The sequence below is a fragment of the Tupaia chinensis genome, unplaced genomic scaffold, assembly GCF_000334495.1.
Source record: "Tupaia chinensis unplaced genomic scaffold, TupChi_1.0 Scaffold000550_1, whole genome shotgun sequence".
NCBI lineage: Eukaryota > Metazoa > Chordata > Mammalia > Scandentia > Tupaiidae > Tupaia > Tupaia belangeri.
The window spans coordinates 557,523-574,164 of record NW_006160062.1 but is presented as its reverse complement, the minus strand read 5'-3'; the positions used below and the strand labels follow the sequence as shown (position 1 = coordinate 574,164).

General features: G+C 42.8%; 1 protein-coding gene across 4 annotated transcripts in view; it reads right to left on the bottom strand.

The window, feature by feature from the left end:
• Positions 1-16,642, bottom strand: part of ANKRD29 (ankyrin repeat domain 29) — a 58,280-nt gene that overhangs the window by 16,499 nt on the left and 25,139 nt on the right. For all 4 annotated transcript variants that reach the window (XM_027775360.1, XM_006157656.3, XM_014591295.2 and 1 more), the window contains 4 exons: positions 15,124-15,222; positions 11,806-11,904; positions 2,671-2,769; positions 542-637 (listed from right to left, as the gene is read on the bottom strand). In XM_027775360.1, coding sequence (XP_027631161.1) covers positions 542-637; positions 2,671-2,769; positions 11,806-11,904; positions 15,124-15,222 — 393 coding nt within the window. The remainder of the gene's footprint in view (positions 1-541; positions 638-2,670; positions 2,770-11,805; positions 11,905-15,123; positions 15,223-16,642) is intronic.

Genomic DNA, 16,642 nt, shown 5'->3' with positions numbered 1-16,642 from the left:
TCACGCCAGGTGCGTGTGTGTGCGTGCCCAAGATCCCAAGAGGAGAATGGAGGAGAAGGGATTGTGGCATGGCCATCCTCCCTGGGGGATGATTTCTTGCTTTTTGTCTCTCTGTCTCTCTCTGTCTTTCTGGTGAGCACATGCACCCTATAGCAAAAACCTAAAAAAAAAGCAACCTAGTGTCTGTTCTTCCATGACTTCACAAATACTCCAAATAAGAGCAATTTGTTTTACTTTCCAATTTAGTAAAGTTATGACCACATTTGTGTGTGTATGTGTGTGTGTAAAACTAAGTGGTGATGGAATCTGGCTCACTTTCTTATTTCTACCAATGCCAATAGATCTTCAGCATCAAGAAGCTTCAGCATCGGTGTGTTCTTTCAAGGCAAGGCTATGACCTGGTATACAGTACAACCAATACAACTAGATGGACAACCTATCAGGTTAATTGTACCCCAGTTCCACTGCTGTCCCCAAGAATGGGCTTTGGATTTTCTAATTTCTCTTTTACAGATTGGTACAATTTCTGTTTAGGTCTTACCTTCAAAATACCGAGAGTGGGTGAGAATTTAAGCAACTCCTCAATAACGTCATTATACCCTTTGTTGGCTGCTTTCAATAATGCAGTTGTACCGTCCTTATCAGAAAGATAAAAAAAAAGAGTTGATTATTAACATATGCCTGAGTTGGCTGAAAATTACACGTCAGTGGAGAACTGGGAGTATGACTGTCAGAAACTGGTGAAATGTGTAAAATAAGCACAGATCAGCAATGTCTCTTACTCTAGGAGCATTTTAGTGCATTGTAGGCAGTTAATTCTGTATAAAAGAATATCAGATAAAATGTGACTGTTTATATCTGAGCTTCCTATCACTTGGGACTCTGTGCTCCTCCAGTCCCTGGTGAGGGAACACTGGGTGAGGGATAAGGGGAATTTTAAGAGCATGTTTTTAGAGCGTTGATGGATCAAAGAGTCACTCTCTACTCTTCATGACTCAGCAGAAATTTTTAACTGTCTTAATGATTTATCATAAAACTGTATTTATGATTTTAAAAATTCATATAACCTTGTGCTAGACTGCCCTAGGTATCTATTTGCCTGTGTGTGTATGTGGGGGGTGAGGAGTAGAGGGAAGGAAGCTTACTTTGGGCAGGGAAGGATAGGAGGGATAGATAAAAATCTTCTAAAAAAGAATGCAGACAGGTTCAAAAATTAATACTTGGTGGGAACCAGCGGTTAGCGTAATGGCTATGTCACTGGACTCCCACGTAGTCGACCGTGGTTCGCGTCCTGGACCCGGTGGCTTAAAACTCATGCCGGGCGCGTGTGCGTGTGTGCCCAAGATCCCAAGAGGAGAATGGAGGAGAAGGGATTGCAGCATGACCATCCCCCCTGGGGGTGATTTCTCGCTTTCTGTCTCTATGTCTCTCTCTGTCTGGTGAGCACACGTGCCCTATAGCAAAAACCTCTAAAAAAAAAAAGATTAATACTCGGAAGCCCAGCAGATCTTATGGAGGTTAAGTTACTGGATTCCCACATGGCCCACTGGGTCTTGGACCCAGACTGGTAGCTTGAAAATCATACTGGGCGTGTATACAACGAGCCCAAAATACTGAGAGGAGAATGGAAGAGAAGGGATTGAAGAGTGGCCATCCCTCCTGGAGAGTGATTTCTTACTTTACCCCTCTCTGGCGAGTGCATGCTCCCTATAGCAAAAACAAAAACAAAACTTAAAAAAAAAAAAAAAAAGCTCAGCTATTTAGCTTTTGTCATCATTTTTTGGCTTAAGAGAGTTCCCCTCTTTAACATATCAGTTGCTAGTTTGGAGGATTTAGCTCACTCACTTCTGCCCTCAAGGAGACTGCCATTAGGGTGTATCTGGACTCAGGAAGGAAGATGGATGGGATTAGAGGAAAGTCCTTTTCTGGTATCAGAGAGGGAAGAGGAAAAGGAGCAGAGAAGACAGTGATTAGTCAGGAGTGTGTCTTCTGATTTCCCGTTCCGGGGTTAGACTTGGACAGCAGAAGGTGGATCACAAGGACAAGGGTCACGTAAGGGCGAAGCGGCGAGACACAGGCAGACTCAGGGGCCAACAGCCTGATGTGGTCAGGTACTCCCCGGACTGCCCTTAGTTCCTGTAATACAAAGACCTGCTGTGGGCGCACCTAGGCAGAACACTGGGGACACCAGCAGAGGCTAGTGGCGACAGCAGGCCTATCAGACATGTGGTGGAAGGGTCTGCACGCAGGTCCAGAGAGAAGGGGTGAGGAGGAGCAGTGGGAGGGTACAACTTGCCCAGAGCCTACCTAACAGTAGCCGTACTGCCGCCCGGTGGCCAGCAGGGGGCGCATCACGAGAGCTCCCCTCTCCCCAACACCCCCAGGACAGCCTGAGCTTTGGGTCTCCTACTGCCCCCACGGCCTGAGGCTAAGACCCCGCCCTGTCCAGCTGGCCCAGAAACCATCTCACATGGACGAGAGAGACTGAGCAGCACCTGCTAAGTTTGAGCTGACTCCGATCTTGACTGTTTTCCTACTCAAGAGCAGGCAGAAGTTGGGAGGAACCCCCGGTTAGCTGTAGGCTAAATCGAGGTCCAGTTTACCCTGCACATGCGAACCGAAGGATTTGGTGGCTTCACCAGGTGACCACTGCATCTCTCGGGCACTTACATTTCGCGCAGCGTCGCGGTCGGCTCCGCGCAGCAGCATCACGCGCACCACCTCGCTGTGGCCCATCTGGGACGCGATCCACAGGGGCGCCGTGCCGTCCTGCAAGGAAAGCGACGGCAGTGACTGGGACGCTGGGAACTCTACATCAAAGGCAGATTCGGATTTACACATCCAGTAGGCATGGAGAAAAGTGGATTTTTTTTTTTTTTTTTGAGAGATTTTCACTGTAGGGCGCGTGCGCTCGCCAGACAGACAGAGAGAGACATAGAGACAGAAAGCGAGAAATCACCCCCCAGGGGGGATGGTCACGCCGCAATCCCTTCTCCTCCATTCTCCTCTCGGGATCTTGGGCACGCACGCACACGCGCCCGGCGTGAGTTTTAAGCCACCAGGTCCGCGACGTGAACCGCGGTCGACTACGTGGGAGTCCAGCGACATAGCCATTACGCTAACTGCTGGTTCCCAAAAGTGGAGGGGGTTTTTACCCCGTTGACACAGATGCATTTTGCAGTGCCTGGACTACCTACTACCTGGGCAATTGCCAATTCCCAAATGTGGGCTCGCAAAAATACACATTTAAAGACTGGGTCTTTCATCACAGAGTGCGGTAGCCAGCGTGGGAACCTTGCTTTGAATGTGCAGGGAGTCTTTGAGTTGTACACTGCCACAGAACCAACCTGGACAAAGCCTAGAGGAGAGCCTGCCGGTCTTCATCCCCCCCCCCCACCACCTTGTCCCTGTCTTTAATTTCTTGGTGGGTCACACTTACCACGCCCTGCTTAGTGGGGACCCTTCATGTCACAGAAGGGGAGTCTCCTTTGAGGCAGGGTCTTAGAGAGAGCGAGCTCCAAGACAGTTCTCCTACCGCCTATCCTAGTGTCCCAAATTACCTACGGCCATATTATTATTTATAAGAGAGCTTCGATTAATTTTATGATGGTGTGTTATCTGGGAGATGATGCATAGTAACTAGCTATAGCAGGACGACATCTTTGGTCCTATTTCCTGTGTGTTATTCTCCAGTATCGCTTTTCCTGAGAACTCCAGGTCATGAAGCTGCCATGGATTGCTCTAGAGAAGAAAAGGTGAAATATCCTAAGTAAGGAGGAGGATTTGACAGTAGGGTGTCCCTACAAGATGGGATGGAAAAAATGGAAAAACCTAGCACAGGCAGGAACTAGATAGGTGGAGGTCTCATTGTCCTCCCCCGAGATGACACTGGGTGTGTATGTAAGAAGGAGGGGAGGAGGTACGCTAGGCGTGGTAGAAACACCCAGAGAAATCACAGAGAATTCCAGATACCTAAAGACTTCCTCCCTTTTCTGGGAAGTAGCATGGGAAAACTGCAAGACTCTTAAATAATCTCTGTTCTTGGCTGATGAGTGAGAGATAACTGGCCCTGGAAGTTGTCTGGGCCACTGACATGCCCCATTCCCTATGGCACACAAACACTTGCTGGGCATCTAAGAGTCCCTCTCTATCTGTGAGAAACTGGAGGTGTTGGGGAAACAGCGGGCAGGAGAAAGCCTGGGGTTGAGAAGAAAAGGCGACAGAAAAAAGGTGTCATGATGTCATGACTGGAGACCATGGTAGGGCCAGCATGATGGCGAGACAAGCTGCATCTCTGGGATACCAGTGTATGATATTCAGGGAGCAGAGAGGCCAGCACAAGGACATGAGTCTTGGGCATTTCTGTCTATCCTGTATCGTAGTAGTGCAACCATACTGAACTTTCCACGTCTCTTCCCCTCTACTTATTTTTAGTACTCTGCCCCAGACACAGAAGATGCATCTTTCCACCCCCATCCCAATACTAGAGTAAGTCTCATCTCTGAGAACTTAGGTCACTTTGGAGAAAAGGGCAGGAGGAGAAAGCAGGATTCACAATTGGCCCAACTTAACCTCTGAGGTAATTACAGTACTATGCCCCAAGAGATTGTTTTAGCCAGATAAGACTAAAATACCATCAGTGCAAAAGGAGCTGAAAAACAAGAGGACTCAGTTATAGAATACATAGTTACATTCTCTGCTGTAGTGTGTAGTTTGGACCCCAGTCTATGAGCTAAAGCAGGTGCAGGATTACTGTCCTGCATAGGAGTGGAACACACAGGTGTTTGTGTGGGGTGGCGGGACACTGCAAATCAGGAGCCCCGAAAGATATGGGGATGCTGGAAGGCAGTCAGAAGATCCTGGACCTCTGTCTCGGGAGAAATGGGGAAGAAGTGCTGAACCAAAGGATGGAGGAAAGTTGAAGGGACTTTTATCTACTTCATACTTTTTCTGGGGGCCTCTTGGAAACTTTCTTGAATCTGAATACTAGTTATCATTTGCTATGTTAAAAAACCTTAATTTGTACTTTATAAAGCACTTCCAGGGACTAGCAGTTAGCTATGCTAATGGCTATGTTGCTGAACTCCCATGTAGTCGACTGCGGTTTGAGTCCAGGACCTGGTGGCTTAAAAATTACTCAGGGCACATGTGGATGCATGCCCAAGATCCCGAGAGGAGAAAGGAGGAAAAGGGATTGCGGCGTGGCCATCCCCCCTGGGGGGTGATTTCTCGCTTTCTGTCTCTGTGTCTCTCTCTGTCTTCCTGGCGAGCACAGGCACCCTATAGCAAAAACCTTAAAAAAAAAAAAAAAGAAAAAGAAACCAACTATAAAGCACTTCCATATTCTTTACTTGATTTTCTCAATTTGGGATTTAGCCATTCACTCATTATTCATTCATTCAAGCAACCAACAATTATTAAACATCTTGTAAGTCTCAGAGTACTAAAAATAAGTGGAGAAGAGGCAGTACATTTCAGTATGATTGCAGTGTTACAGGAATGGATGAAAAAAATGCACAGAATGAACCAGGGGCAGAGCCCCCTATTGTGAGGGGGTTGCAAGATCGGTCTCACAGATGGGGTACTATCTGAGTTGGGTTTTGAAGACGAGTCTTGGTGGACCAGACTTTTGCCAAGCGGGAGAGAGGGGGACCGTCATTCCAGGTAGCAGGAAGAGCAGTTACAAAGTGGCTTAGACAGGCCTGGCATGTTCGGGCAAGGTGGAAAATCCAGCTGCTATAGCAGCAGGGGTGTGGGTGAGACCCTGAGAGGCTGGAGAGGGAGAATGGGCCCCACAAAGGCCTAAGGCATGGCAGGTTTTTTGGCACTCAGCTGGTATGCATCGCTGCCTCCTTGCCTGCTATGGGTCCCTGCTGTTCTTTGCCCGCGTCTCCACCAGAGGGCAGGCAGGGAAAGGGGGCCAGAGGCATGCAGGCGATGTGGGCTGCCTGTTCTTTGTGCTTTCAAGGGCCTGGCTATTATTAGTAAAATTGTATGAATTAGTACTAATATGTGGAAACGTGCTGAGAGGTGCTATTTTGGAAACAATTATTGATATTATCTATTTATAACAATAAGAATAACTGAAATATATCATCTCAACTGAGATAGTCATGGTAGGTAGAAAAAGCAGTCACCAGTGCCTGACAGGGCAAGTCCCTCTCAGTCTCAGAATCCTCTTCTGCAAAACTATTAGCCTCACAGAGAAATGATCGAATGAGAAAACATACATGAGACATATATGAAACATATATGAAAACATATATGAAGATCGTGAGCATGAGGATTGGCTCACAGATACCTAGAAAATATTAGTTGGAACTGAATATTATTTATCTGAAAGAACAATAAGCACTTTAATTTGTACTTTTGTTCACAAAGCACTTCCATATGCTTTATTTAGTTTGGTTTTCCCAGTGACTTAGAGATCACTGAAGATGAGCAGGTAGGAATGACTGGGTCCACTGCTATCGCATTACTGATGATTACGTCTTCAAATCTGATTTCTGAACCCAGGCGTTGCATGGGAATATGCACATTATTGTCACATCCAATTATCGGTCAGTTATCTAGTTTGTGAATGAGGAGAGGTCTTCTCCTTTTGTACTCCTCAATTTCTGTTTTATCTTATTTTTTTTCCCTTTGATTGTCATGGTCCAAGCCTTCATTTTCATCACAAAAATGATGGGAATTAAGTCATTTTAGCTCCTTTTTTGTAGCATTTTAGAGGGAATCAGAATGGGAAAAACAGTTTAAATGTTTTAATAAGTTTTTAAATACTTCTTGACAAAAATGTGGTTTTAAAATAGATTAAATAAGTTAACTCACTGTGAAGTGGAAGTTATAACCTCTAGAGCACTTTTTCAAAAATAAAATAAATAGCATATTTAGCTTAAAGAATAACTATCTTTTACTGTTTGTGTGTATACCAAGTAGAATGGGGTTTAGGCTTTTCACAGACCAAGTGATTAAAAGGACTGATGGGTTAAACTACATGGAGAATTGGGGTAAATGTAAGAAAGAAATTATGGTAAGGGCTGGCTAAACTGATCTTATAGTAATGAGTTAACTGGAGTGATGGATTACTATAGATAGGATTCAAGTACTGGATAGATGGTTAAATATGCGACCTCAGCAGTTCCTTCCAACTCCGTTATTCCTACAATCTATTTGAGATGACATAGCCAAGAATCCTCTAGTACTTTTTATAGCCAGGTCACAGCATGAGATGGGGTGTATGACATGACCTGTATTAGAGACTAATTTTGAATTTTCTCCCTTGCCAGAGGGTGCCCGTGCTCACAAGAGACACAGAGATGGGGAGGAGGGGGATAAAGCACTTCTTCAGTGGGGCATGGTCCCATTGCAGTCCCCTTTCCTCCATTTCTCTATCCTGTTGGGATTCTGGGCACACACGCACAAGAGCTCAGAATGTTTTTCAAGACACTAGAGCCAGGATTCAAAACACTGTTCGCTACGTGGGATCCAGTTCCTTTAACCACTGGGCTATGGGGCTGGCCCTAGAGACTAATCTTATATGGTCTTATTTTGGCTGTTATGATTTTTTTTAGACAAAATAACTAAACCATAGATGGGACCAGCAGTTGGTGTAATGGCTATGTCACAGGACTCCCACGTAGCTGACCACGATTCGAGTCCCGGACCCAGTGGCTTAAACTCAGGCCGGGTGTGTGTGTGTATGTGCCCAAGATCCTGAGAGAATGGAAGAGCAGGGATTGTGGCGTGGCCATCCTCCTGTGGGGGAGGGGGTGATTTCTTGCTTTCTGTCTCTCTGTCTCTCTCTCTCTCTTTCTGGAGAGCACATGTGCCCTATTGGCAAAAACCTCTAAAAAAAAAAAAACAACAAAAACCAAAAAACAAAGAACAAAAAAAACCCTAAAACATAGGACAAAGTGGAAGGAAATTTTCAAGTCTCAAATTAAGAACTTAGTGTTCCCTCTGTCTACCTATGGCTTTACTTTGTGGTTATGATTCCTCATCACAAAAGCCCAATTTTAAAAAAGGTCTTCACTTAGTTCCTAGTGATAGAGTTACAAAGAAAAGGCATGCCTAATATAGTTCAGACTCCCTGAAGCTCAGACCAAATGTCAGCTGAGTAATTTCAATGCAACTTTATCATCATCCTGCCACAGCATACCGTAAAATGTCAGGACTCTATAGAATGACAATGCAAAAATGATAAATCATATTTAACTAGAATATTAGGAAATTAGACCAGGTAGATATTCTTGTCCTTATTTTGTAAGTTCAAGAATTTTTTGGCTGTGACTCAGTGTGTCCCCTGAGGTTTCAGATTAAAGCACTGGTTTCCAGATCCCCTGCATATATAATATTCTACCATGAGCAGCTCATTTTAATGTAAATTTTAAATTAATGTTTTTAACCTCCTTATAACTTGTGACAAAGTCAGCTGAGATTGGTATTACTTTTGTCATATTTAGGCACTATTTGTTTTCCTGGACCAGAACTAAGCAGAGGTTATACTTTCAATGAAGACAGGATCTGGGCTAGTCCAACCCAGCTAGATAACAGCCTCTTGTTACAAGGGCATCACAGGAAGTAAAAATGACTGTTATTTGAGGATGCAATGGGGGTAAGTATATCCTATTAATAGGAAAAACTCCATTGCATTCTTTCTTAAAGCAATTCTCGTTTTATAAAATATCCCTTTCCTTCATAACAATCTTTTCAAAGCCGGGCTCTTACAATTCAAAACAATTGCATAGGCTGCAGTCTTTGGAAGGGTATATTACTTGCTCTGTGACCAGAGGGTGGGTCCCCACACTCACTGAATAGGTGTTTCCCTTGGCCCAAGTTATCCTATCATGAGTAATGAAAACACCTGGTAGGTGTTGTGGTTACTGCTGCAAGGTTGGTTTACTCTTTAACTTGGCTTCAACGTCATCACGTGACTCACTGAGGTTTAAGTGGACACAACCTATGCAACTTTTTTTTTTTTTCTTTGAGAGGTTTTTCACTATAGGGAGCGTGCGCTCGCCAGACAGACAGAGAGAGACATATAGACAGAAAGCAAGAAATCACTCCCCAGGGGGGATGGTCACGCCGCAATCCCTTCTCCTCCATTCTCCTCTTGGGATCTTGGGCACGCATGCACACGTGCCCGGCATGAGTTTTAAGCCACTGGGTCTGGGACGTGAACTGCGGTCGACTACGTGGGAGTCCAGCGACATAGCCATTATGCTAACTGCTGGTTCCCCACCTATGCAACTTTTGAACTACTGGGTTGTCGGGAAAGTCATGATGCATTTTTGCATAGAAAAACACAGAAAAATACATCATGACTTTCCCGATGACCTAATAGAATCTCTTATATCAACTTTTTTTCCTAAGCAGTCCTTTAGGCATATGAATACTAAAACTTTTTTACAAACAGGTTTGTCAAGATGTCATAATTATTGGGACCAGCAGTTGACCTAATGGCTATGTTGCTGGACTCCCATTTACTCGACCGTGGTTCAAGTCCTGGACCCAGTGGCTTAAACTCACACTGGGTGCATGTGCATGTGTGCCCAAGATCCTGAGAGGAGAATGGAGAGAAGGGATTGTGGTGTGGCCATTCCCCCTGGGGGGTGATTTCTTGCTTTCTGTCTCTCTGTGTTTTTGATGAGTGAATGAACCCTATAGCAAAACCTCTCAAAAAAATTTATCTCAGAATGATATATTGATAGAGACTTGATAATCTTGATAATCTTTCATTTCTAAATTCACAGCAGAACCTTCACAATGGCCTCCAAGTCAAACTTATTAATCTAAAACTAACCAATTCCTTTGATTAATTTGGTAAAATCAAGCCTCTGATTCAGAATCAACCAGCAATTTTAAAACAAGAAGGACCAGTCAGAAAATATTAAACTCCAGTCCTCAAAGAGCAACTCTGGTATGCATGGAAGTACAATTTTTTCTTCTAAACTGCTTCCTTTCCTGGGAGTACTGTAGGGTCACCTAAACTTCAGAAGAGCTTTAAAATTCTAAAATATAATCTTACACTGATAGTAGTATCTGGCACATAATAAGTGTTCAAGAAATACTGACTGAATGTTGAATAAAGCAATTAACCAAAAATTTGGGAGCTTGAAGAGATCAAGCTCATCCTGCTCAGCCTCCTAATTTTCAGTGACAAAAGAGAGGTCCAAAGAGGTTGATTTACTTGTTTAAAACTGCACCTCTTTTGGAGCCAGCAGGTGGCATAGTGGTTAAGGCACTGGACTTAAACCACATGGTTGACTGAGGTTTGAGTCTTGGACCCAGCAGCTTGAAAATCATGCTGTGTGTGTGTGTGTGTGTGCGTGCCCAAAATCCTGAGAAGAGACTGGAGGAGAAGGGATTACAGTGTGGTCATCCCCACTGGTGGTGATTTCTCTCTTTCTATCACTCTCAGCTCTCTGGCACGCACATCTATAGCAAAAATCTCTCCAAAAGCAAAACAAACAAACAAACAAAACCTGTACCTCTCTAGTTAGGGCAAAGCTGGATCTGGAACTCAAGATTCCTGGTCTCAAACCCACTTTGCCCAAAGACTCACATTTCTTTCCTTGGGTTCCTTATGTGCTTAGGCTTCTGAAGACTGAAGAAGATTATGGCCAAAGGCTCAGATTCATTCTTTAGATTCTCATAGCCAGATATTCATTAGTTGAACATGTAAGCATTCCCAAATCACATCATATCACTGTGGAAACCTGCCTGGGTTTATTAGCAAGAAATCACCTTGACTTTTCCCCTAAACTAACTTTACACTAATGTTTCCTTAAGCTAAAATGTCTTGTTAAAGACAAATTAACCAGGCATAAATAGTACATATTGTTAAATTAAAATATTTTGGCCTAAAATGGCTGCTGAACTCCCACACTTGGATTCCTATGGATAAATCGAAATCGTACATGTTAGGCTGTTTTCCTGAGCTGTTTGCTAAGTTATAGCCAATCACACTAGCCACACTTCAGTCAATCACAGAAAACCCACCTTTACCATCTACCCGTGACCAATCCAATTGTTTCTCTACCTCATTCCTTCACTTTCATTTTTGTATGTCATTTTCCCTTTTCTGGAACTTAACTATCAAGTTGACCGTGAGGCTAGCCAGAATTATCTGGAAGTCCGGGGACAACTGCCTGATTTAAATCGCGTTAAGATTTGGTCAATTAAAGCTCTATTCTATTAAATTGGCTGTTTAATTTTTCTTTTAACAATATATAATAGAAGCTATTTCTAATGCCTTGCATTTGGCTCTTTACTGATTATGAAGTGCTACCCATATTATCTTGCATTTTTCTTCCTTTCTCTCAGTTAATTGATTTGCCAGATGTTAGCCTGCTGTTGATAAATGAAATCTAAATAGCATTATCACTGTGACAACTGAAGGTGAAGAAAACGATTCCAGCAGCATGGGCTTGTCTTTGGCTTAGTGGAAGAAGTGGTGGGTAGGTGATAAGGCAGCTGGGAGCAGATAGACCTGCTGGGTCTGTCTCTATTTACCCCTGCCCCAGGCTAGTCTATGTTCTGTAGCTCTGGGCAGCTGTAATTTATTTGAACAGGAGGTGGCAGAGTGTGTACTTGACCTCAGACACCAAACACTCAAGTTTTCAAAGCACTGAATTGTGATGTCAACTTGACTTCATCAAAGATTAACTTTTCATCATAGAGGCAAGAGGGTTTAAAGCACGCCAAGAGCTGACTAGTTATCTTAGGTATGTGCTACTAGGGGACACCTGGCCCTTCCTGCTATGTGCTCCATGTAGTTAGACAAACATCGGCCATGGACATTACCTGCCGTGGCTGGTTGACTTTTGCTCCCGAAGACAGCAATAATCGAATAACATCCAAGTAGCCACCTTGGGCAGCTAGGAAGAGGGCAGTGGCTCCATCCTGAGAGACATCAAGTTGAAAGAGTTTTAAAAAAATCACCTCTCATGTTTTATTTTAGAAGAAATGAGATTAAAACCTTATATGTTTAATATAATTTTCTACTTCCATCCCCCCTTTAGGTTTCCATCCTTTTGTCATGGAAGGATTAACTGTTAGATAAACAAATTACCCAATCCTCATTTTTATGCTTTTTATGAATTGGGAATAAAAGGTGTCCCTTTCGTTAGCTCTTTCCTATCCTTTTCTCTTTCTTGTCCCCTAATCTGTGTAAACCGCTTCCCCCCACTACTATGCCTTAAACAGGGTTCTGCACACATTAAAACATAAACTGCTTTCAGAAAAACTGCCCTAGGAAGAATCTCTAGAAGTCACTCCTTTCAGCCCAGCAGACACCAATAATATCTATAAACTCAAAAAGTAATCCTGCATAAAGCCCAAAGCAAGCATGCCTTTTTTTTTTTTTTAGTTTTCTTTTTAACTGGTGTCTGTGTCTCCTGGGCATTCCTTTTATCTCAAAATTATCTCAGTTGGTAATTTTGGCACATATTCCGGTCAGTTGAGAGCATGCATTCCACTTGGATGCTCACTGCAGCCAGACAGCACTCACAGCACAGAGTGAAAGTTGTGGTCTTTAGGTCACATGGAAAACCCGAGGACACCCTAGAGGAAAACATTCAGTGCACGCAGCTGAGACCACACCTCCCATCAGGAACGCTACCTCAAGCCAAAATACAAAACACCTTTCAGTACAAGTCCAACCAAGCAGGTCACGTGGTCAGGACTGCATTTCCAGTGGGTTTCAGCTGAACTGCCAGACTACCCTCCAGGCAATCATTAAAAAATTAATCAGCCTGTACAGATTTTTAAGCAAATGTTTGGGGATCAGATTTTCATCTGCTCATTAAGGTGTTGTCACAGAACATCTGTCAAACCCTTAGCAGCTGATATGCTCAGCAGTTTTCTTTTCTTTTTTTTTTTTTTGGAGAGGTTTTTGCTATAGGGCGCCTACACTCGCCAGAAAGACAGAGAGAGACAGAGAGATAGAAAGCGAGAAATCACTACCCAGGGGAGGATGGTTGCAATCCCTTCTCCTCCATTCTCCTCTTGGGATCTTGGGCACACATGCACATGTGCCCGGTATGAGTTTAAGCCACTGGGTCTGGGACTCGAACTGCAGTTGGCTACATGGGAGTTCAGCAACATAGCCATTATGCTAACTGCTGGTCTCTGCTCAGCAGTTTTCTGAAATGAACTCTTTGCACATTGGCTTTTCTACTATATATTACAAGTTTCAGTTCTGGTCTCTCTCCTCACCCCCAACCATATTTCAATTGTTTCAATGGAAACATTTGGACTATTTGGATAAGGTTAAAGGCCTTAACATAAAATGAAAGTTATAATGCGTGAAGTTTTTGAATCACTTTATAATAGGAATTTATTATGAAAAAGGGCTTCCCTCAAACTCGACATTCCTAAGATTATGTGACACTCCAATGAATCTTATGGGAGAATATTATCTAGTGAGTACAAATTCTACAGCCACAGTTAATTTGGATTGCTGACTTAATGGTAATGCTAAGAAAATCATAATTCACTTCACTTTTCCAAAGACTTTGGCTTTTCCTATTCAAGCTACATCTATGTGGGGGTGAGGGTAGGTCTTCCAAAACTTCACGAAAAACATATATTATAAAAAACTATGCATGAATTTCAAATTTTATACCAAAATGAACTCATACTTTAATTCAATTTTTCTACAATTTTTTTTTTAAAAGGCATTTTTGGTATAGGGTGTGTGCACTCATGGGAAATAGAGAGACAGAGAGATAGGAAGCAAGAAATCACCCTCCTCCCCAGGACAGATGGCCGTGCTGAAATCCCTTCTTCTCCATTCTCCTCTTGGGATTTTGGGCACACATGCACATCTACCTGGATTTAGGACTTGAACCATAGTTGACTATATGAGAATCCAACGATGTAACCATTATGCCATCTGATGGTCCCTCTACAAATTTTTGAAGTCTCCACATATACCTATATTCATACACAGTCTCAGATATATTTTACCTATATATGGCCTAAGCAGTATCCAAAGCTTTAGACTTGTATTTCTTACACTTGGCCACATGTCAGAATTATTTGTTGCTCAAGTTTTGCTCTCAGTGACTCCAATTTAGTGTGTTCAGGTGGGCCCAGGAACAGGTATTCTTTTAAGCTACCCAGGTGATTCTAATGGACAGCCATAGCTGAGAATCACTCCTTTAGAACATTATTGAGCACCATAATTCAAATCATTGTATAGGTAATGCTGCAGGCTTAAAGTATGTTACAGAGTTTGAAGTACTGAGGGTAAGCTTTGTTGCTATAGACTTCAATGAGGCCTATGATTTGCCTAAGTTAACCATGTGTACTCCGGAAGGGTGTTCAAATGGAAAAGTTCACAACTACACAGCTCATTACATGTCTATGAAAGGATAGTGCCCTAGGCATGAAGGCTCAATGTAGAGTTGTAGATAACCTAAAATATGGCTCCTAGATCATTGGAAGTAGGAATTCTCCCACTTCCCACCAGGAGATGATGTCAAGTTGCTTCATCTCTTCATGTTTAATTTTTTTCCTATAAAACTGGAATAGTATTTGCCATAAATCCTATGGAATTACAGTAGCAATCAATGAAAAGAGCCCTTGGGTAATGTCCTAATTTCCAATTAGCTGCAAACAGACCCGGACTAGCAGTGGGAGACTTTCAAAGGTCAATGGTGTGCACACGTTTCATAGGTCTCCGTCCATCCAACCTTGCTTCTCTTCTAATATCTTGATTTCTCTTCTTTATAACCTTCTTCACAAATAACTCCACAATGGGAGACTTTAACTTGATTTAAGCAAGTCAGTATGCTGGGCTGTGTAGTTTGTTATGATGTGAGTATGTATCACCAGATTTTTGAAGGTCTTAACACATAGGTACATACAATGCCTTGTATGTACAATAGATTTAAAAGAGAAAACAAAGGTGGGTAGATAAGATCATGTGGTTTCTACATAGTAAAAACTCATCTGTCAATTATATCTTTTTTCCTTGTTGTCTCAGAGTAAAGTCCCACTGCCCTATTCATTAAGGTTTTTTAAACTGGCATTTCTGGCATCTGAATTTAGACCACCATATTGTGTGATAAATGAAGGAGTAAATATCCACTTAACATCCCCTTGAAATGTACTCACATAAAGTTGGTCATGGATGTTGGCTCCGTGCTTCAGCAAGGTCTCTACCACCTGCATGTGCCCATACTGGCTGGCAGCTAACAGGGCGGTGCCTCCGTCCTATGGACATGAAAAACATAAACACATTAGACACCAGGCAGGCATGTGTTTTACCAAGCAGATGTTTCTTACATAGAACTTTGAAAGGAATTTTTCATAGACAATAACAAACTCACTGTCCTTTTATCCCTTTTCCTTCATAATCATGAGAGTTCATCTTAAGAATATGATTCTGGAGCAGACCTGAATGACTTGCTAGAGCTATATTATAGTTACATGACCAAGTTATTATGATTAACTTACAAATTTCCCATGCTGAATGCAAAATCATCATTTGATTCTCAATATAGGAAAAAAAACAACAGAAAGTCTGTACCAAGTCTCATCAGTTCTGTCTTGGAATTACCAGAAATCCTCTGATGGCTTCTGGCCAGCGACTCCTTTGACAAACATTGGTTTCTCCTGAACATTGGTTCCACCTAGCTGTGTGCCTCTCACCAATGTACTTAGTACCTTCCTCTGAACATGTGCCAATTTGCCCAGGTCTCTTTTAAGGTGTGGGCCCTAAAACTGAGCAGTGCACTGCAAAGTATGTGTGCTCTGATGTGGAATGGGGTAATCTTTTGTTCCATCTACTCTACTTTTATCCAATGTCTGGCAACATTAGAATGAACTTTCATGCTAACCACTTCACACTACTGATTCACTGAGTTTGGGGTCAACAAAACCCTTCATGGCTTTTCTCAGGTGCTGCAAATAAGGCATTTTATTTTCCTATCTAGGATTTTGAGTTGTTTGCTTGGCTCTGTGAACTGGTATGTGGACATTTTAGCTAATTATAAATAACTCAAGAACATGTAATCTGGTTCTAAAATACAAATCACAGATGTAAGATAGTGTGGATTCTAAATTTGGACATAGGGTGTTTGTTCAAAATGCCTACCCTCAGAGGTCCACCCTCAGAGGGTCTGATTTAGTACCTCTGGGTGAGGCTCAAAAATATGCTCCCCCCCTTTTTAAAAAGAATTATTTTTATCTAATTTATTATTAGTATTATTTTCAATTTGCTACAGGACATGTACACTCATGAGAAAGAGAGAGAGAAAAGAAAAATGAGAAAGCAAGCCTCCAGGTCTGGGACTTGAACTGCAGTCAGCCATGTGGGAGTCTAGTGCCTCAAACCACTATGCATCCTCCCTTTTGCTTTTAAAGACAAGATCATGCAATGTCGCAGTCCTCCTGCCTCAGCTTTCGGAATAGCTGGACTATAGGTACATCACATTGCACCCAGCTTTTAGGAATCAAATCTGGGCCTCACACGAGGCCTGAGCCCGCAAAGCAGCAGTGTTTTACCTGTGGCTGGGCCTGGTCATATGCATTTTGACGAGTCATGAGGGTAATGGTAATATTAAGATGGCAGGTGGACCTCACTTGGAGAGACACTGATAAAAAGTGTGTTCACAGATATCTGCGAAGAAAG